The sequence below is a fragment of the Centruroides sculpturatus genome, unplaced genomic scaffold, assembly GCF_000671375.1.
Source record: "Centruroides sculpturatus isolate CEXI.00-Female unplaced genomic scaffold, Cexi_2.0 scaffold193, whole genome shotgun sequence".
Classification (NCBI taxonomy): domain Eukaryota; kingdom Metazoa; phylum Arthropoda; class Arachnida; order Scorpiones; family Buthidae; genus Centruroides; species Centruroides sculpturatus.
In genome coordinates, this window is record NW_019384402.1 from 236,004 (window position 1) to 258,509 (window position 22,506).

The following is a 22,506-nucleotide window of genomic DNA, read 5'->3' on the forward strand; positions in this document are numbered from 1 at the left end:
CTGGTCGAACTTGATAGGTATGATTGAAAGAAGATTGTTTATAGAAACTGAATTGCTTAGTAGGGAGCGTTTGGAAATTGTAACCGGTGTTACCGGTAACTGCAGGTTGTTACCAAAATGTGACCTGAATAACCAAACGCGTTTAAAAATCACGGTTACGGACGTCACCGGTTGTTCTTCCCTTAGTTATCGAGGTTCCATTCATAAGCTAAGATTAGCGAATTTTCTATAACTCTTGAAATTCAACTGTTGAATTTCTGCTGGGTTGAATTACTCTTTTCGCTCGTGTATATTAGGTGCATTTAGGTTAACATTAACTCATTTAATTGTCCGCTAGGGGGTGACGGGTAGTGGCTGTGGATTGCCACGTGATAAGTGGGTTTTCCCTAAAGGTGTGTTTTTTCGGATTATTCTGATTTTTGAAAGTAAACTGTAATTTTTTCGTACTTCATTAGATACATTATTCATTATTAATCATTTAATTTATTAATGTAAATAGAATTCTGACTTATCATCGAGCATTCCCATTGAGAATCTGAACAAATCCACGATGGACATGGAAAAAAGGGCTTTTTCAGTGCTGTAGGAGAGGGAGAAGCTTTCGAAACTTAAAAATGCACTAATCTCACAGTAACATTCTAGTTCTGAAAATGAGATGATAACAACCACGTGTGGCAGTCTCACTGACATATATGTAAACAACAGTCAAAAAGTCAATGTGATAAATATGATAAATAGCTATAATTAACAAAATTTTATGTTAAAATTTTAGATAAACATCATCATCTCCATGCTTTTTACCAGCTTCTTAGTGTTGGCCCTTTAAATCTTTATCCATTCCATTATGTTTTGGGCATCTTCCATTTTCACTCCACACTCTTTCAAGTCTTTCTTCGCCACCTCCATCCAAGTCATCTTTTCCTTTCCTTTCCTTTAATGCCTTCGTCTTCCAACCTCGTCACTCTTCACCGGAGCATTATTCGGTCTTTTATAAACCTACTCGAACCGTCTCGACCTCTCTTCTCCCCATTTAACCTTCAAGTCGGTGACGTGTAAGCTTCCCCCGACGGAGGCGTTCTTTATCTTATCCTTCTTTGTTATCCCGCACGTTTGTCTTCTCGACGTCTTCGTTTCGGCCACCTTCGACTTTCAAAAATCTGAGATAAAGATAATCGTAAATAATAAATTTTAGATAAAACGAGGTATAGATCATTAATAATTGCATTATCCATTCAAAATCCACTGTTTCATTGAATAATTCATAATTTAAACTATAAAACAATTATTTTATCTATTAAAATAAATACTATAGGCTACTTGCAAATACAGTATTGTAACAATTAAAAATTATGATGAATTCTTTCCAAAAATTAATTATACTCAGTCGACAATTTATTATAGTTTGTTTCATATTCTGCAATTTTTTTTATTTATGCGAAGCATGAATCATGAAAAGCAAAACATTTGCAATTTTGAATTGCTATAGTTAGAAATTTGTACAGAAAACTGTCTGTTTTTGTTATTTTGACAGTTCCATTTATGCAATACTTTAAAATATTCTTGTTTTAATAAGTTGCTTAATATAATACAAACTTAAAATACTTATGTTAAATTTATTTGTATAAATATTTTACAGATTATATAGAAAATAACAAAAGTTTTCTATTATCTAGGTGTAACTCACAGTTGTTAGTCTCAATGTTGAAACTTTGATTGTTACTCAGTTTGACCACTTGAAAGCAGTGAAAAATTAACTTTGATGCCATCTAGTTCCACAACATGGAAAATTCCAAATTATTGAACAATGTTTAGTGACTAATGATGAAGATCTGACAATCTTATTTTATATTATTTATTTATGGATTGCATTAATGAATATTTCTATTATTTTTACCACGAGCAAATAACTTGTGAAGCATTATCCGGACCAACATTTTAGTGACAATCTTAGGAGTCCTTTCGTACGACTAATCAAACAACAGTTCAGTAATTTTTTATACTATCATTTTTAGTTTATAGTACTTCATAAAGCATACTTTGTTTATTGGTTGAGCCCTTCGCTGTCGACAATATATTGCTTTCTTTGACGAAGGAATTAAAAGCAAGTTGTTTTGTTCGGCTAACTGGAAGACAAAGTAATGTGAAAAACTATATTTTGTTAAACAGAATTTCAGTTTGACAAAATTTGATTGGGAGATAAAAAACACTATTGAAAATATATCAATACTCAAAAATTTAGTTGACAAATTGAGAAGATTGTGAAAGAAATGGCATTCATTTATTGTTGCTAGTGTTCTTGTTGTTATTGATGATATAGTTTTGTTGTTTTGCTATTGATAAATAATTGTTTTTAAATCATATTTTATATCATATGTAATATGAATTTTACTAAATTATGAAAAAGAAATTGAATTTTTATCAAATATTTACAACTATGAAATGACTAAAACATTATACATTACTAAAAAGAGATTAAAATATTCACAAATCAATTTTTAAATATTTAATAGAAATAATCTTATAGGTAAGATAACAATAATAAATTACCTGTTTAAATAAAAAATTACTTGTTAAACAGGAAGGAACAATGCAAATATAACTTGCAACTCATCCTTCCTTTAAAGATTCCTATATCAGCACCTATTACAGTAGAAACAGTTCAGTTGAAATTTTTTTATAATATAAGAAGCATGAAAAGTTTTATTTTTGTTCTTGTATTTTTATACACATATCAAATAAAATATTGTTCTAGTAAAGATGTAAGATCATCTTCATTAAAGATAGGTGCTTTTAATGTTCAAAATTTAGGTGCCAAAAAACTAAATAATGAAGAAATTGCAGAAATTATTAGAAATGTAAGTAAATATAATTAAGAATTTATATAACTGAATTTTAAAAAATATTATTTACATAATAGATATTAATGTAAATAATAATAATTTAAATTCAGTTATATAAACATAAAATTAATTGTATCTAAAATTATATAAATTCTAGATTATACTTCGTTATGATGTCATCCTAATACAAGAAATTGTAACCCGTAATCAGAATCTTATAAAAGAATTTCTCAATTCAGTTAACAGGTAAGTTAATGATATATGTATTATATGTATATATTCTGTACTTTAAATAAACATTTCCATTTAATAGTGTAGCACCAAAACGAATAGTCTATGATATGGTTTTGAGCAAACGTTTAGGAAGAAATAAAGCTAAAGAGCAGTATGCTTTCTTCTACAGGTAAGTAAAGCATAAATATACAAATATCTATGTTTTAGAATATTTAAAATATTTTGAAATTTAAACTTATAAAAAGTTTAATAAAAAAAATTGCTCTAATAATGATAACCACTCCACATTACCTAGAACTAATTTCCATATACCTTTTACTGTAGATTGTAACAGAAGTCAGAGCATTACATCCACTGTTTTTAAAAACTGCTTTTTTTCTATCAGAAATCACTTTTTAAAATATTTTTACATATTATAAAATGAAATGGAAACAATTGAAAATTTTTTAAATATTAAACTATCTTTAGATAACTTAATAAATAACTTTAAAAGATATTAAAAGTTATGATGTCTCTTCAATTTGAAGATTGAGCAATGCATGACTTTTTAAATTACAGGTAACCCCGTATAACACAGCACTTCTATAGCACGGATTCACTCTAACACGGTTCGAGAATTGGTACCATCCCCCGTATGACACAGTACTTTTATAGCACGGATTCACTCTGACACGGTTCGAGAATTGGTACCATCCCCCGTATGACACAGTACTTTTATAGCACGGATTCACTCTGACACGGTTCGAGAAATGGGTAAAACCCTTGTACAACATGAAATGTAATAAATTTCTACATACTTAAGTGTGTAGAAATTTAATAGTTCACGAAAATTATTATTTTCGTAAACTATAAGTACTTAAGTATGTAAATTTTCTTTTCTCGTCTCCATACACATGGTCCTTTGCGAAAATTGTTTCAATTTTGCCACCAGACGCTCTTGCTTCTGGTGGCAAAATTGCAAAAACATCTGGCAACACCAGACGCTTTTACTTCTGGTGTTGCCAGATGTTTTTCCCTTATTCCATAAGTGCTTAGAACCATATAAGGAAATTTATAGAGATCTTTTAACTAGAAGCAAGCAATCTAAAATTACATACACTTTTTGAAAAAGGTAAAGCATGAATCTGAAAATAATGCAGAGGATAACGATAACTTGCCAAAAATAAAACGCTCTTGGTTAATAGTGCTTTTAGTGATGACAAAGAAAACATTGTTTAATTTATATTAATATGTATCACTTAAGAAAATTTTAATAAAGATATTTAACTTAATTATGAAAATATAGTAGCATGTTTTTTAATTTTTGGAACATAACCCTCCTTTTCGTACTAGTTCTTTGATTCTCATAACACGGCAATTTTTTGGAACGTAACTACCGTGTTATACGGGGGTTACCTGTACCTTATTAAACTCTGACAGACATTTTGTAAAATTTATCTGTCAGAGTTTAATAAGGTAAATATCTACTTATAATTTTATGGTTTTGTAGAAATCTTTTAATGTTATAAATCAATTTCTAATTATACGTTAAAAGCAACTGAAAAGGAGTTTGTAGTTCAAAATGCATCTTGCATATAGATGAGGAAATCAAATTTGTTTATTGGTCAACGAAAGAAGGTTCAAAAAAGGCCATACATTGCTCAATCTTCAAATTGAAGATTTATAAACAACTTATAAATTAATAACTTATAAACAAGTACAATCTGGTTCTTTGCTAGCAAGATATTAAAACTTAAAGCCAGGTAAACATGTATAGAATCCAGAGTATTCAGTATAGTTGAATAGCTAATATTAAGGTTTCTGGACGTATACCTGTCCTGTATACTTGAATGTGTGGATGACAAAGCTATTGTCATCCACACATTCAAGTATACACATTTTTCATCCACATGTTCAGATATACTGGTACTGTACATGTGTATTTGCTTTAAAATATTTTAAGCAATGGATTTCTTAGATCTGATTTTAAGCAACTGTATTTAATTGTAGACATCATCTTCCTGATGATGAGTTTTTACTTAAAAGTGTTTGAAAATAACTTGCTTGTTTTAAGTTATTTAAATCTATTAATTCCTGCAAAGGATTTTTGTTAAAAATTTTTATAACTGGAATTTTTCTTTTATTAGTTTATTTAATTTTATCACGATTTGTTTAGGAGAGATGCTGTTTCAGTATTAGATAAAATGGTATATCCTGATTTGGAAGATAAATTTATGAGACCTCCTTATATAGTGCATTTTCAAACTCCAACAGTTGGTTGGTTCTTTTATTTTTCTTAATTTTATTTATTGTTATTTGAATAGCTTGTATATATTTGCAAACTGAACATTATATTTAATAGAAAACATGCCATCTTTTATTGCAATTGGCATTCACACACAACCAAGTAATGCAGCAAATGAAACAGATTATTTAACAGATGTCTATGATTTTGCAAAGAATAAGTATAAAATAAAAGTAAGTAAAAACAAGTTTACGGATTAAAAATCCAAAAATTTTGTATAAAAATACGTCTTTATAGTTGTAATAAATATATTTATAATGTTGTAGGATGCAATGATTATGGGAGATATGAATGCAGGGTGTTCTTCAGTACGAGTGCGTGACTGGAAAAATATTCGACTAAGAACTAGAAGAGACTTTATCTGGTTAATAGGTCAAAATGTTGATACTACAACAAATGCCAATACTTGTCCTTATGATAGGTGATTATCTTTTAAATTTTTCATTAATTATATGACATTTACAATAATTTAATTTATATGTTTTACAAGAATTGTAATTGCCGGCGAGAAAATTGAAAGTGCAATAATACCTAATTCAGCTGGAATATTCAATTTTCAGAATGCATATAAATTAACTTTAGAGGAGGTAAGTAAATTCCTGTATTTATTAACATAAAAAAAATTAATTGTAATAATGTTATAAAATCTTTGTTTTAGGCCAGAGATGTTTCAGATCATTGGCCAGTTGAAGTAAGATTGAAAGGAAAAAGTAGATTTACCTGAAATTTTAAAACATATGACACACATATATTTATAACATAAAAATATATGTTATTTTTGTAATTAACATTCACAAAATACATTTTATAAAAATGAAATTTACTGTAAATTAAGTAATTATGCATTCATAAAAATCTATAATTCTACATTTAGAATCTAAAAATATAATATCCTATATTTGGCTTCGTGTCTATAACTCTATAGCATTGATGGAATGTGCAACCTCATTCAAATTTAAATTTTTTTTAGCATAACCTGTTAAATTTTAATGGTTAAATGATTAATCATTAAACTTATAATCATTTTTGAGTTTTAATTTTTACATTTAAGAAAATAATTTACTTCTGAAGCTAGTGACAGATTTGTTGATTTGAAGTGAGAAGGACCTTAAATTCTCAGCATCTCCCAAAAATACTGACTTTTTTCTTAGATAAATAAAAACGATATACTGATTTTAGTGAAAAAGTCAGTTTTGTTATTTGCTTAAATATGTTTAAATTAAGCTGGATCTATATACAGTAGAGCATCAATTATCCGAATATTGATAAACCGAAATGTTAATTAACCGAAAGCTTTCCAGTCGGCAAATTTAAATTTTGGCTAGTGCTGTGGCACTGCAATCTTTGGCTATGTCTTGGGCTACTCCAATATTATTTTTGTTGGTGCGCGTGTTTTAGCTAGCAGTACTGGCATGACCATGAGAGGGTACTTAAGAATGTGCCAGGATTTGAATGAATTTCAATATGGGATAGGTTAATATATCTTTTGTACATTATCGGTTATCCGAAAAATCAATTTTCCAAACAACCACGGTTCCCAATTTATTTGGATAATTGATGCTCTACTGTATTTTAAAAAATATACAGAACCAGGTTAGTTGCTGTTTCTTACAATCAAGCCTCAATGTCTAAATGTTTGCAACTGGCTATGATCCAGCTTAAAATTGATAGGTTTTGTTTCTTCCTCCATCATTTTTGACAAGTTACAACTAATTATACTGTAATTTTGTTTACTATTTGTCAGAATATAGAATACTGTGGTTAAGAAGGTGGCTTAAAAATCCTGAAAAATGATTAACTCTTTAAGCTCTGAAAATTTTTTCTTTCTATGTATCTGGAGAGTAAATTCAGTTTTTCTATACAAGTCCCTCAGTCTACAAGGGGAACTTGTATAGAAAAACCAGTCAAACAACTTTTCCAACGGCTGATTTTATCTCTAACAAATTAAGCTCATGGTTCTCAATCTTTTTGAAGTTGGGAACACTAAACTTTGATATTTTTTTCTGCAGAACACTTAAAATACATCAGCTTTAAAGGAGGGGTGGCAAACCTTTTTGAAATAAAGAGTGCACTCGGTCTAGTGTATGACGTTATTGGCATTTGATGATTACATTTCCATACAAAAATTATTTGACATTGTATTGATTTTTCTTTTGCAACAATTTTTAATTGTATATTTGATATTTTCACAGAACACTTGAAGTGGCTTCACGGAGCACCCATGTTCTGCGGACCACAGATTGAGAACCATGGGATTAAGCTGATTTTGGCCAGTTTCATGTTTAAAGGGTTAAACCTAAAATCAAAGTTAAAAACTCAAAACTAGTTAAAGGAGTTAAGATAAATAAATATCTTAACTCCCTTTAACCACTTTCAAGTTTTTGTTATGTCTATTTATTATTCTGTAGCAAATAACTAGAATTTTCTGAATGTATAATGTTTCAAAATATTACATACTAGCTGTTATCTGCAACTTCACTTGCATGGATTTTGCAAGCAAACCCCATTTATATTCAGTATTTCAACAACCATAGTAATTGTTATATAACACCTACCACTGAGAATGATGAGAATTGCCAAGAATCAAACGANTTTCAATAATAAATTCTTTTATGCAGTGTTTCATTTGTGATTTACAATATACACCCTATACTGTATATTGTGAACAGAGATATTGTCAACTGTATATTGTAAAAAATTTATATATATATATGAAACTAGCTGTTACCTGTGACTTCTCCCACATGGATTTTGCAAGCAAATATCGTTTATTTATATGCAATATTTCAACAACCATAATATTAATTGTATAATAATTGTTATATAACACCTATGGCTGAGAATGATGAGAATTGCTGAGAATCAAATGAAAGCTGTTTTCAATTTGATCAATTTTCTGGAATGTTTACAATCGTTCTATAATCGAACCAATATGCAATAACAAATTTGAATTTAAAACAGTTCGAACATTTGGTTAAAAAATTGAAGTGTATAAAAATATTTATAACAATGTCTGGAATGTTATCAATTTAATACACCTAAGTACTCAATGAAGACTAAATGTAGTTAAAAACAAAAAATTGCATCTAAAATAGTACAGTAGAAGCCGTTTTTCGGTTAAGTCTTAATCCTCTCCCTCTCCCCCTGCGGGGGAATTTTGAAAAATCCCTTCTTAGTGTGCATTTTCATGACGTACCCTAACTTTGTACCAAATTTCACCTCTAGGTTCTGCGGTTTGCTCTGGGCAATGATAAATCAGTCATTCAGTCAGGACAATTAGTTTTATATATTTAGATTATGAGGGTTTTTCAGAAATTTTAAGTATCCTGGTTATTTGATAAATGTAAATCTTAATAACTTATTATTTTTAATTTGAAAACACAATGAAAAGATATGAATATGATAGATGCAGATGATTGAATGTTGAATATAAACTCTTTTGCTACACAGTATGTCTATTGAAAATAGCATAAAGTATATCTATATTATAATTTAAGTATTATTTGTATGATTTTTTCATCTGTTTGTGATATAATATTAAGATGAATAATTATTAATATGTTGAATGTTATAAAATACTAATTAAAAATTATAAAATTTCTATTTATGTCTGTCTGATAAACAATAGTTTTTTTTAGTCAAATATTGTTTTTACAGTTGATTACACAAAAGCTGCTGCACCTGTACAAACATTATTTAAAAATAAAATATAATTTGTAAAGATAAAAGCATTTAATAATTTTATTTCTTTACTAATGAAACTAATACACCAAAAGTTTGCTAGGTTTTATTTCTTGCAACAATTACCTCAATATAATCAGTCAATAATGAAAATCTGTTGTAAATTATTCTTTATAATATGTACTGCTTAAAAAATACATTTACATAAAAGATCTTTATCAAAATTTTTATTTTTATTAAATTTGAAGGTTAAAAGCCATAATAATATAACAATAATTGTTATGCTATTATAATGTTTACTTTTCTGTATCGTGTATCTAGTTCAAAGAAAACGAGAGTTTTCATTAAATAAATGTTAAGTTGTAGGTCTAATTTTCCATTAAGCACACATCAAGGATTAATTTTTATCATCAGAAGAAAAGTAGTTTTAGTGTAAACTACTACTAGTACTTAATATTTAAACTTTGGGTAAGCAGATTTAAATTTAAATGTTAAGAAATTATAACAACAGAATAATAGGTTTAGATTATTACTAAAGCGTTTATTTCTTGAAAGATAAGTACAGTAGTTATTTCAAAAAGTTTTATATTGTTAAAATTTTACTAAAATACTCTGATTAATCAGAAAATACTTGATTAAATTACCATGCAAAACTATCTATTATGATTTATTGACATGTTTGTATTATGATTTCTGCATATATAAATTACAAAATAAATCTTGATCTGTAATTAATTTTTTTGATATTATTTAAACCAAATGCATTGTGTATTTCATAAAAAGAAGTTGTATAGAATATTTTATACTCCATTCTATTACTTTTGTGAAAAATATGCACAAAGTTGCAAAAGAAACAAAAATTGTATATGGAAGTTTTTACACTAACTTTTAACAATTATAATTATATAACAGTAAAGCAGTTATAACATACATATTTAGTTTTTGTATAATTGTTATCAGATTCAAAATGATATAAAAATATTATTTTAAATTATTTATTAATTAATTAAAACTGAAGACATTGAAACAGTTCTCACAATGGATTGTTCAAGCAATAGTGTGGTCCCAATGCTGTATGGATGGAAAAGTAAGAAGACATCTGTTTTATTTCTGCTCCACATTTAAAAAGGTTTTTTTATTTTTAACCTCATATATATATTTTTTATGTTTTAATGGAATATTTTGGAAAAGTTGAGTCGGAAGTATTCCAGAACTTGAAAGTGAATAAAAGGATGTGTGTGTCAACAGACTGTCTTCAATTTTAATTAATTAATTTGGTATCTAGTCATTAACAATGAAATGTTATATATTAATTGGGCTGCAATTTAAAAATTGCAGATCTATAAATTTTTACTGACATCCATCTGTCTGTCTATCCTTCCTTAATCTAAGAATGGAGTTAGATAAAAGTTAAAACCAAGTATGGAAAGCTTTGGAGATCCCAGTTAAGTATAAATGAACTTCTGGTCTGAACTGGAAGTCATGTTATTTCAATTCAAAAATTTTCTCCTGAATGGCTGCTATGACTATTGTTATCAGGAAAAGTATGATGTACAGGGTCAAGACACTACTAAAATCAATAGCATATACAGTGGAACCTCGGTATACGTCTGCTTTAGAATACGTCCAATTCGGAATAAGTCCTGTTTGGACGAAAAAAATTTTGCTCGTTATACGACTTTTCTTCGGTATACGACTTAATTCAATTATAAGCGCCATCTATGAACAAGTAGCACTATCGGTGTACTACACCAGACTAGCCATTCGCGGTGCTATGGTTTATACCTTTGTTAAATTTCTTCTGATTTTAATTTGTAAGTAACATTTTATTATTTTTATTAATCATGAATTGCAAAAGAGCAAATAAAAAATAAAAAGTGACTATAATCACAACGGAACTGAAAAAAGAGATTGTTGACAAATATGAAGGTGGCACGCGTGTTCGAGATTTAACTGTTGCATTCCGTATTCCGAGAACGATATCGACATTCGTGAAAAATAAAGACATTGTTAAATTTGCTAACGTTGCGAAAGGGGTTAAATCAGTTTCTAAACAGAGATCGAAGACGTTAGATCATGTCGAGAAATTGCTGTTGCTTTGGATAACTGAAAAACAGTGTGCCGGCGACAGCATATCAGAAGAAATTATTTGTGAGAAAGTTAAAAGGATACATACTGATCTCATGAAAAATCAAGCAGAAACTAGTAAGGAAAGCGAGGTGTTTAAAGCCAGCCATTTTTTTTACATGAGAATGGATTAATCATTTTTACATTACTTCTTATGGGAAAGGTTGGTTTGGTATATGTCCTATTCGGTATAAGTCCAAACACCAGGAACGGATTAAGGTCGTATACCGAGGTTCCACTGTATTTTAAATTATATAAATTAAAAATATGATTAAAAATTGCAACCCAGCATTGTGATGATGTCACAATAATTTTGTCAATATTTGTATTATGATTTAAAGATTGGAGGCAGATATAGTTTTGAATTCTTATGACATTAATCTTTATTTCATAATGAGATCATTACTTTTATCTTATTTCTTATTTTTATTCACAGTTTTTTTTTAGTTGAGATAATAATTTTAAGTCATACAAAAGTAAACTTGTTACTTCAGGATACAATTAAATATATTTCTATTTAAAAGTTAATGTTCACAGTTCTCTCCCCATTAATTGCATTTAAGAAAATTTTTTCTTTTTAACTGTGAAGGTATAAGTTAAATCTAAACAGTTATGTATAGGGATTAATTAATCAATCAAGTAATTTTGTCTTAAGTGTCATAAAATTATAATGCAATATGGTCATCACTATTCATAATGCTATCGAAGACAAATTAAAAATATTTGATAGATAAAAATAAATGTTATAATTAATCTGTTTAATGATGTAGTGGTTGGAATGAAAAGAAATTCCTTATATGTCATTCTGGATTATCCCCCATCGTTTGGCACTTCATTGAAACAATCAATAGCAGGATGTTTAAGATTGATACGGATTGACAGACAAATATTGAAAACAATGACATTAATAAATGCATTTTGTTAAAATCAAAGCTAAATGAAATTTTTTAAAATTTGAAAACTCCTAGAAAAGAAAATATTTGTAGTATTTTACAAAATTTTTATTCATAAATTTGTTTATGTCCAAGCATTAATGCAGGTCTTGTTACAAGAACTTAAGTAAATTAAATCAAATTTTTTATTTAATGATTATTTTTTTCTGTACATTTTTTAAATTTACATTTTTTATATTATTATATATCTTTTATGTTGAAGTATATTAATTACAAAATAGCATTACATTCTGTTAGAATTGGGAATTTTGTTCCTTGTTTATAATCCAATGTAATGTATTGATTAATATAACTTAAACAACAATAAAGGAGGCTCAGGAATAAAATCAACATTTTATTTTAATAAATATATATTTAATGTGTAATATTAATTGTTTTATAACAAAAACAATTAATGTTCAATCTTCCAGTTTAACATCTGCTGTTTTATTCTCCTGGAGGCATTTTACATATACATGTGTAAAAGAATAAGCAATGATAAGAGGTGCCTAAGAAGGTGAGGCCCTTGCCATAACCAGTTATACACAAATATTAATGCAGCTCTGATAACAAGACAACTGCAATTTAATTTACTCAATTTAAGTAAGTTGGTTAACTTTTAAATATAAACTACTTGTAAACTTGAGTATGTTTTAGCCTTGTAGCCTTTGTTTATTGTATCATAAATCCTTAAAAGTTATACCTATTTAATGGCTTAAACAGACTCTTTTTGATATGTTGCTTTGTTAATTTCATAACAACAAATGATGAAAAAATAAAATGAGAGGATACAAAGTTAAAGAAATTTAAAAAAACAGCCACAAGGACCAAATAACTATCAGTAAAAGTTGGTAGAGCTAACATTTTTGCCAGTGTTCAACGTACATTATAGCCTGATGATGCCTGTATTTATCAAGTTTACCCAGTTGTGAGTGGTTGTGTTTTAATGAAACTTTATAATTTCTATATAAAAAGTTCTCTTTATTGGTTTCATGAAACATTAGAACATGAATGTAAATGCTAAGATGTAAGAAAAGATGTACGAGCATTTTGTTACTCTGAAAGATAATGTATTTCCTATGAAATTGGTTCCTTTAATTGAGATTTGACAGCTTCTAAATAACATATAATTTTATCTCTAAATGAATTTGTAGCTTAAAGGCTTGCTTAGATTAAAAAATTAGTTTTTCTTTTACTAAAAATAAGTTATTTTTTTAAACATTTTCTGCCTCCGTGGAAAATGTTTAAAAAAACTAGGAGAGCCTTTCTTAATCACACCCATTGTGGCCAATCTCATAATAGCAACTGGATAGTGAAGGATGGGGCCTGACATATCTGGGATAGACCATCTCAAAAAAATTCCTGAATTTAATCATGGGTCTCCAAATCAAGAGGGTGACATTCTAATTCAGCCATCAACTCAACACTAAAACTAATTTCTACTACTTTCTTTTGATGAAAACATCACATAAGATCAACTTTTTACTTAATAAAAATTGGAATTTGCACATTTGTTTTTCATATTTTCATAAACTTTACATCAATAAATTTACAAAAAAATTTCAATAAATTTTAGTTTTTTTTTAACTTTTGCAATAATAAATTATTTTCATTTTTCTTTACAAATATATGTCAAGAAAATAAATAGGAAATAATAGTTATTTTAAAGTATTTTATTATTTATAATAATATGAAAGGATATAATTATATAAAAACTTTTTACATCACATCCTTTCTTTTAAAAGGATTTTATATAAATTCTGTCAAAAGAGAGATTAAAATTATTAATAAATTTTCCTATCATTGAGAAGTCATGAAAAATTTTATACTTTTTTCAATATTTTCAGTTTTATACCAAATAACATGTTGCTCAATTGAAGATTTAAGAATTGTTGAATGTCCATTAAATATTGGAGCCTTTAATATACAAAATTTGGGACCAACTAAATTTGCCAATGAAGAAGTTATGACAATTATCAGAAAGGTAAATAATTTTTAAAACTATTATAGTAAATTATTAAATTCTTTAAGAAAATGTAATTTATGTGATAAATTTTAAAGTTAGTAGTTTGAAACTAAAATTCATATTAATTAAATTAAGTTCTTAAGTAAGTTAAAGATATCAAAGATAGAATGTTACAGCAACTTTTAACTTTTTACAAGATTATTTTGCTTTATGATATTATTCTCGTACAAGAAATTGTCAGCCGTGATGAAAGTTACATTCATAATCTCCTTCATTCGATAAACAGGTAATTGAGCTTCATATTTTTAGCAAAATTGTTATCTTGCAATAAATTTTCTTCTTTTCATAACAGTTTATCTTCGGGAGGAGTTACATACAACATGGCTTTGAGTGACCGCCTAGGAAGATCAATAGCAAAAGAACAATATGCTTTCTTTTATAAGTTAATAATGGAAAAAACTCATTTAAATTTATTTTCAGATATTTAAAAATATGTAATTATTTTAATTTTATATTTAGAAAACACATGTTTTCCGTATTAGATACAGATATATACCCAGATGTGGATGATAACTTTATGAGACCTCCTTATATAGTGCATTTCTTCTCTCCAACAATTAGTTAGTTACTTTTCTGAGTATTTTTTCAATATTAAAAGCTTAATTTTAAATTATAAATTTCATAAATTTTTATTTAATAGAGAATCTAACATCTTTTATTGCCGTCGGTATTCATGTTCAGCCAAATAATGCCGCTAATGAGATAAGCTTTCTAGCAAATGTTTATGATTATGTCAAGAATAAATATAAAAATAAAGTGAGTAATTGACATTATTGACTAAATTGTTGTAAATTTATTACAAAATATTTTAAACTATAATCTTACAGAATGCAATTATTATGGGAGATTTGAATGCTGGATGTTCTTATATCAAGACAGGAGATTGGAAAAATATCTCTTTGTGGATGAGAAATGAATTTATCTGGTTAATTGGAAATCATGTAGATACCACTACAAACATTAACAGTTGTCCTTATGACAGGTGTAATTTTCAAATGATTATTGTAATGAATTTAAATATTATGACATATGCACTGATTTTCAAAACACCTCTTGTTCCAAAACTTTTAGAAATGAGATATTGATTTCTGCATCTTCATTGATGATTATTTTTTTTCTACTTTCATTTTATTTCAAAGTATCATGTAAAGCATGAAAAATTCTCTTTCAAATATGAGCTTTCAAGGAAAACAACTCTTGTCCAAACAAGATGGCAGTCATCCTACAGTAAAAACTTTTCAGTGCAAAATGTCCCCTGTTTCTTATCCTTACATGTCTTTTTCTTGTTCGTTAAAATGTGTGTGGTTTTAAATATTTGTTTTCAAAACATCCTTTGTCCCATCTTTAGTTTCAAATTGTCTTTTATCCAAACAAATTTCTTTAAATATTCTGCAATGTTGCATAATAAAATGATTATGAAAATAAACTCTTATCGGTCACAAGAATTAGAATATGAAATATTTCAGCATTCAATGTAGTTATGATGTATTAAATATTGTTAGATTTTCTCAAAAATTGCAATGTGAACAAGAGACATTTTGAAAATACAGTAGAGTCGGTAGAGTATCGATTATCTGAAACAATTCAGGACTGAGGTTGTTCGGATAACTGATCATTTATGAAAAAATATACACAGTACAGTTTTGTGTTTAATATATTTTGTATCACACGTCATACAAATACATATCTTACATAAAATAGTACATTAAAGTAGGCCTACAGTTTAGGTTGGCAGGGAGGGAGAGAGTGCTGCGGCACCACAGCACTAGTGGAAATTTGAATTTTCCAACTGGAACAATTTTGGTTAATTGATGTTTCTGTTGATCGGTATTCAGATAATCGATGCTCTACTGTAGTCTTCATTTGATTTATATAATTTTTTTAATAAATTATTTTAAAGGATTGTAATTGCTGGAGAAGAAATGAAACAAGCAGTAATAAATGATTCAGCTAACATTTTAAATTTCCAAAACAAATATGAATTGACACTTGAAGAAGTAAGTCAAAGTATATCTTTATAAACAATTAATTAACATGTTATTTAATGTCTGTCAGGAAAACATTGTTATACTCTTCTTTACTCCTCTGTTATCTAACATCATACTTTAATTTTTAATTTTTTTCTTCCCAGTTTCACCCATTAAATTTCATTATTTTTCTTTTCTTCTTTCTTTGGAAAAGTGAACATGTATAAAATATTCCTAAGTAATTTGAAGTTATAATATATTACATAATTTTTTATAGTTGAGAACAGTTATAATTTCTTAAATAATGCAATAATATAATTTTAAAAATTTGTAAAAAATTTAATTTCTCAAAATAAATTTTTAATTTAAATTTTCGCCAAGTCTAGAAATAAAAGAATTCATTTGGGATTGGAAGCTGATAGATTGATATTGGAACTTTATTTAAAAACAGCAGTTGCAAATCTGAATATGAGTATATACAGGTAGCCCTCGGTTTACACCACAGTTCCATTCCTACAAAAGCCAGTGCAAATCGAATTGGTGTAAAATGAACCCATATTTATAGTGAGGTATAGGGTTAGGTTCTACATAAGTGAAAAATAAGCAAATAAGTTTATTTATTAATACAATATAATACAAAATACATATAAATTTAATTTTTGAAATGTATTTTATCATAATGTGAAATGTTTTTATTAAAAAATTTTAGTTTCAGATCTCGTACATTTTTCAGAAGAAAGGATCCATCTTTAATTGTTTACATTTTTGTTTTCTTTCATTGAGAATTTCGGAATATGGTCGAATATGATGCTCTTTTTTACATTTGCATTTCGCTCCTAATCATTGTCTAACTCACAAAATTCATCTGTCAAACTTTCCATAGTTGAAAGGATACGTTAACCCGACGTAGAGCTACAGACGAGCGGAGACACTGATTGGTCGACCACCAGTCGCTGTAGCGCATATATAAGGTCAGTTTGAGCAGGAAAATTGAAGGTGACTAAGAGATAGATAGATATCATCTGACTGACGAGAAGTAGATATTGTCTGGCCAACAAGAAGTAGATTTGTCTCACTAAGGATAGTTTGTGATCGCTGGAAGTGCTACTGCATCGTAGGGTGTTTTCCTGACCGAACTGATAAGGCGCTATGGATTAGGATGCCATTTATTGGACTATTAAGTTTAATAAGTTGACTTGTGGGTACCTAAACGTTTAGTATTTTAATATTAATTTAATGCAAATGTATACATACCCAATAATATTAAACAGAAAAAATAAATATATTCAATAAAAATCTTTGTTTTAACGAATATACAATGTCACGGCTCGGTAAATACGTCAACACTGAAATGAAAATCAGTCTAGCATAGGGAAAATCAGGGAATTACACCACAAAATGGCAAATTGCGCAGTGGCGTTATTGTGAATTGGTGTAAATTGAGCCGGCATAAACCGAGGGCTACCTGTACAAGGTGTTTCATGTATGATGAAACTTAAAAATAACTCAGAAAATTTCTTCTAATAACAAAATGATGAGACCAAATTTATTATTTCTAACAGACTTTAAAAAAGGCCTCTCAGAAATAGAAAACTTGTTTTTTTTACATATGCTCATAATTCATAAATAATAATAATTATTTTTGAAAAAATTCTGAATAAAAGTTTACTATTCTTTAATACAGTGATTCTCAACCACTGTGCCACAGCATTTTAGTGTGCCGCGAAGTTTTTGAAGTGTGCCACCACTGCAAATATCCACACATAAGCGATGTCATACAAGTAGTTTAATCAGTTCTATCTTCCTGGAAATTCTAACCGGTGTTACCGGTAACTGCCGTTAGTTACCGAGGTGTTTAGAAAATGTGACCTAAATAACCAACTGCATTTAAAAATCACTATTATGACATCACCTGTTGTCCTGCGGTACTTACCGAAGTAACCGTGTGTGCCGCCAAATTTTTAAATTATTAAAAGTGTACCATGATGAAAAAAAAGTTGAGAATCACTGTTTTAATAGAAAATCCAAAAATATAAAAAGAAAATTGGGTGTTCTATTTGAAATTTTGAAGTTACCTGCCCCACCCTGAACAAGAGATGGGAAAATTGTGGTTAATTATAAATTGTTTGATATATACTAAATAAACTCTTGAATAAAATCAAGTTTTAGTGTTTTAATACAAATATATTTTGCTAAAAGCAAAATTTCTTATTCTTGAGTTTAATAGAAGCAATAAATATTGTAGGTGCTAAAAGAAATTGTAAATTAAATTATTTTATAATATTGTATTGCTAAAAACTAGTTTTAAAGTTGAGTAAAAATAACTAGAAAGATAAAAGTTATATTATATGTTAATTTTATATTTTTTTTATGTAGATTTTATATTTATTTCTTTATAAATATATCATTTTAATTGCATGTATAAACTTAAAATTCAATATCAAACAAATGTCGGAGTTGGCCTCTTTATTGACCATTGTCAGAATACCTGTAAAATATCCTGATATCCTGATGGTCTATAAATAGGTAGAAAACATTTGATTTCTAGTCATTGTTTGGTCTTGAATTTTTTAGGTTAAGTGCATAAAGCAATCTTTTAAACATAAAACATACCAGTATAAACTAGATAATGCTATATATGCCTTTGATCATACAATGACTATCCTTCAGCACAGAAAATAAATGTACCAGTTTTTTAATGTAATTTTTATTACCTGATAGTACTATTTTCATTCCTAAAAAATAGTTCTGTAGTTATATTATTCTATTATAATAATGTAATAATAATATAAAACAATAAAAGTTATTGCTATGATAAATCTGTTATTTTAACCTTATGTGTTTTATACATTTAACATTATATTTTCCAAATGGTAGAGTCATTATAATACATATTCTATATATGTATATATATTATATAACTTTATTAAGTTTAACATGTAAAAAACAAATTACACAGTTTACATTTAACCTTAAGAATTTAAATTAGGACTTTTTAACGTTATTTTTACATTTGGATGGAGAGAATTTAATTTATGAATAAATAGAAATTACAGTAAAGCAAAATGATATATGAATAAACATAATTTCTATTCCAGACAACAAGTGTTTCTGATCATTGGCCAGTGGAAGTAAAATTGAGAGGAAAACGTAAGTGCAGTAACCAACAAAACGTTTGATTACTTCATAAACATTTGTTAAAAGCTGTGCATTTTTATATTTTAATTAGTTTCCAAAGAAGCCGAAATTTATTTGGAAACATTCGTATGTTTCACAATTTCCGATAACAGGATAATTTCAGATCCAACAGTCATCCAACAAGAGCAAAACAAGTTTGACTTTAAGACAAGCATTTTCAATGATCACAATGGAAATTATGTTAGGTTCAATGCTTTCAAAAGACTGGATAATCTAGAAGATTTATTAGAATCATTCAAGTTTCTTACGCAGAAATTTCCCGATGTCTTCAACCCAGAAATGTGGCATAGCGTATATTATAAAGCAAAAAATGGAGCTCTGAATGACGACAGTTCCTTTACAGAACTAAATTCATTAATCTATTCGATAAATATTGATTGCGATCTTAGACAGTTAACGTGTTCAACACTGACTTGTCGTCAAACAACAATTAATTGAGTTTAATATTTCGATTGCCATTATCTTAATTTTATTACTATATACAAGAACTCGATTATCATCGCATTATATAAGAAATTTTACTTTATTTCTGTTTTTTACCATTATAACATACACCTACGCATACTTGTTACAGCTTTTAGAAAAATGAAATAAAAAGTTCATTATTAATCAAGTTTTTTAAATTTAAGTAATTTTATTCTGTATCATAAAGTCCTGCAAATACATATTTGGCAATGATAAATGAATTACTTTGCATTCATTTGAAATATGCATCTAAAGCAATTTGATATTAAGTTTGAATCTGAGTCAGATCCATAGAAATATTAATGAGTAGTCTGGTCCAGATATGTCTCATTGCATTTGTCACCATTTACATGCTCATGGACTTTGCCAAATCTATAATGGATTTCAATAAAGATCTTATTAGTGCATATATAATAGGAAGAATTATATATCATTATATATGTAAATAAAATATATGCTCACCACGTTAAAGTAGTAGGGCCTTGCCCCTGTACATCACACTTTTCCGTTAGCAGTAGAGTCGTGCAGGTCACTAACTCCTTTCGGGGGAAAATATTTGAATTGACATGACGTGATTTCAGTTTAAATATTGACCAGAATTAACATTAAATATGTACTGTACAAATATATAAAATTTAATAGAACAGAAACGCATCAAATATATATTTATTAAAAAGAAATCGCGTTTTCGTGAATTACAAACGTCGCTACACCTTCGGTAAGTGGATACGTTATCGCTGGTTAATTTAATTTTTAGCTATTTCCATCCTGTTGGCACTAAGACGATCTTTTTTCGACACCCATCGTCAGATCGACTAGGACCCAGAACAGGGCAGCCGGGAGACGAAAGATTGGGCCCGCCATATCTGGGACACGGATTCCTGATTCCCCAGAAAAAAAAAATTGATTTTCTTACCGCTTCTGTCATCCGTCCATTAAAACATTTCGTTACACACGAGATAATTATGCAAAGTAATTATTACATTCACTGCATTTAGTAACAGTATCAGAAACAATACACGCGGTGACATTCCGCAAAATGCAAAATGTTTTCATCATATCGGAAAAATAGAGAATAAAAATATATTTGTGAGCATTATGTTGGCCTCTTTATTCCTAGACTTATTATACCTTCTGTGGACCCAAGATCAACCTTAGAACATCAAATTTATTTCCCTAAAAAACTATGCATTTCGGACCTAAAGTCCCTCATCAGCTTCTTTACAATAATAGTAGAGAATAAAAAGTAAACACATCAGTTCGAGACTTGGCTTCTCGTTGCTTTAGTTCGTTGCTTCGAATAGTTTAAAACCTACACGCTATCACTATTACCTTCTTGCACGGATTTCATCTTTCCACCTATTGTGATAGGTGGAAACAGGTGTAACAATAGGAAATAGGTGTGACACAGCCACCCGAAGTGACCTTTCACCCGTCTACGATTTAATCAACTGGAATTGATTTTCCATCCCAGTTTACGGACACATACTTCGACACCATTCGAGATTCGTCCTTCCACTTCGGCTAAAGTGCTTAGAACGAAAGTGACGTCTATCGTGGTCAAAGTGACAACGAAACATTAAGCAGCGTTCTCGACTTCTCGTGTTTGATAAAAGACTGTGTTACGCTGTTGTTTAAACGACTATAACTCGACAAATAACTGGGCAAAGTGTGAGGTTAGTCTATTGGGTGGAAAAATGTCACGACAGTCGTGTGGTCGCAGAAAGACTTTCCGAGACAGAGTTACCATTAAAAACCATTTAATAAACATAGAAATTTCTTTACAAATTCCTTGATTGACGAGGTAGAGCACACAAAACACGCGGATAAAGTCCGAATAGAGTTCGAAAAGTTCTATCTTCGTTACTTGTAGTTTGATGCGGATAGTGAACTACTCCGTAGGGGAATCGGAGAGAGAGCCTATGAAATGCTAAATTCTCCATATAAACAAAGAAGAAGAAGAACTACTCCGTAGGCCCCGAGGTGTTTATCACGGCTTGTGGCGACTTCTCTTGTTGGACGAACCGACGAGTCTGTAGATCGCTAGGAGTCACCAGAGAACGATGTTTCCACAAGGTCCGAAAAGTTTTTTTTTTTTTTTTTGTTTGTTTTTGAAAATCTGGAGCACGCACGACAAAGAGAGGCGAAACTACGCATCCAAGAACCTAAAACGCCCTCGAAACAATGGTTTTATACTGTTTTCCCCCAAGTCACCTCTCCATTGTTCTCTTACTGTCACCCGATGACAATTCGAAACCTGATGAAGGGCGCGGGAGAGGTCAGCGTCGCGACTGAATCTGATTCCTCTTTCGTCGCTTTTCCTCGACTTTATTCCTTTCCATTGTTTAACTAGTTTACACAAAAATTTCATTGTTCGATCGAGACATCTAATCCTTTCCATTCACGTTAGAAAAGGAGCTAAATTTCCGATCGATACCAGGGCCGGCCATCGGGGGGGGGTGCGACGGATGCTGTGCACCGGGGCCCCGCGATTGAGGGGCCCTAACATTGTCAAGAATGCGCAAGAAAACTCGACAATATTCCTATCGTTGTCAGTATGACGAAAAGTACATTTTATCGTAAACATTATTATTGTAATCTCTGAATTTCGACAATCTTCAAACTAATTCTCGGTGATGCGAATGTTTAGTTTTTGTTATTTGATTCGGGAAACTCCCGAGGATCCCCACCTAAATTCGACTTTAAAATCAAAAAAATCTCAATACCATATAGCCCGCGTTAAGAAATGAAA

General features: G+C 29.0%; 1 protein-coding gene across 6 annotated transcripts; it reads left to right on the forward strand.

The window, feature by feature from the left end:
• Nucleotides 1-120: 120 nt before the first annotated feature.
• LOC111618695 (deoxyribonuclease gamma-like) lies at nucleotides 121-19,898 on the forward strand. Of its 6 annotated transcripts, none has more exons than XR_002755614.1 (10): nucleotides 121-392; nucleotides 1,674-2,855; nucleotides 2,998-3,086; nucleotides 3,154-3,243; nucleotides 5,230-5,330; nucleotides 5,416-5,531; nucleotides 5,625-5,779; nucleotides 5,849-5,945; nucleotides 10,378-10,483; nucleotides 12,530-12,637. XR_002755614.1 is itself a non-coding variant. In XM_023360259.1 (10 exons), the coding sequence occupies exons 2-10, from the start codon at nucleotides 14,065-14,067 to the stop codon at nucleotides 19,725-19,727; spliced, it is 1,125 nt and encodes a 374-aa protein (XP_023216027.1). In that variant the 5' UTR covers nucleotides 5,851-5,945; nucleotides 13,946-14,064; the 3' UTR covers nucleotides 19,728-19,898. The 6 variants fall into 6 exon arrangements, 5 of the variants coding, with proteins under 5 accessions (XP_023216031.1, XP_023216027.1, XP_023216028.1 ...); XM_023360259.1 differs by lacking the exons at nucleotides 121-392; nucleotides 1,674-2,855; nucleotides 2,998-3,086; ... (4 more) ...; nucleotides 10,378-10,483; nucleotides 12,530-12,637 and adding exons at nucleotides 13,946-14,082; nucleotides 14,262-14,350; nucleotides 14,417-14,506; ... (4 more) ...; nucleotides 19,190-19,241; nucleotides 19,321-19,898 and having other exon boundaries at nucleotides 5,851-5,945; XM_023360260.1 differs by lacking the exons at nucleotides 121-392; nucleotides 1,674-2,855; nucleotides 2,998-3,086; ... (4 more) ...; nucleotides 5,849-5,945; nucleotides 10,378-10,483 and adding exons at nucleotides 13,946-14,082; nucleotides 14,262-14,350; nucleotides 14,417-14,506; ... (4 more) ...; nucleotides 19,190-19,241; nucleotides 19,321-19,898 and having other exon boundaries at nucleotides 12,564-12,701.
• Nucleotides 19,899-22,506: the final 2,608 nt, after the last annotated feature.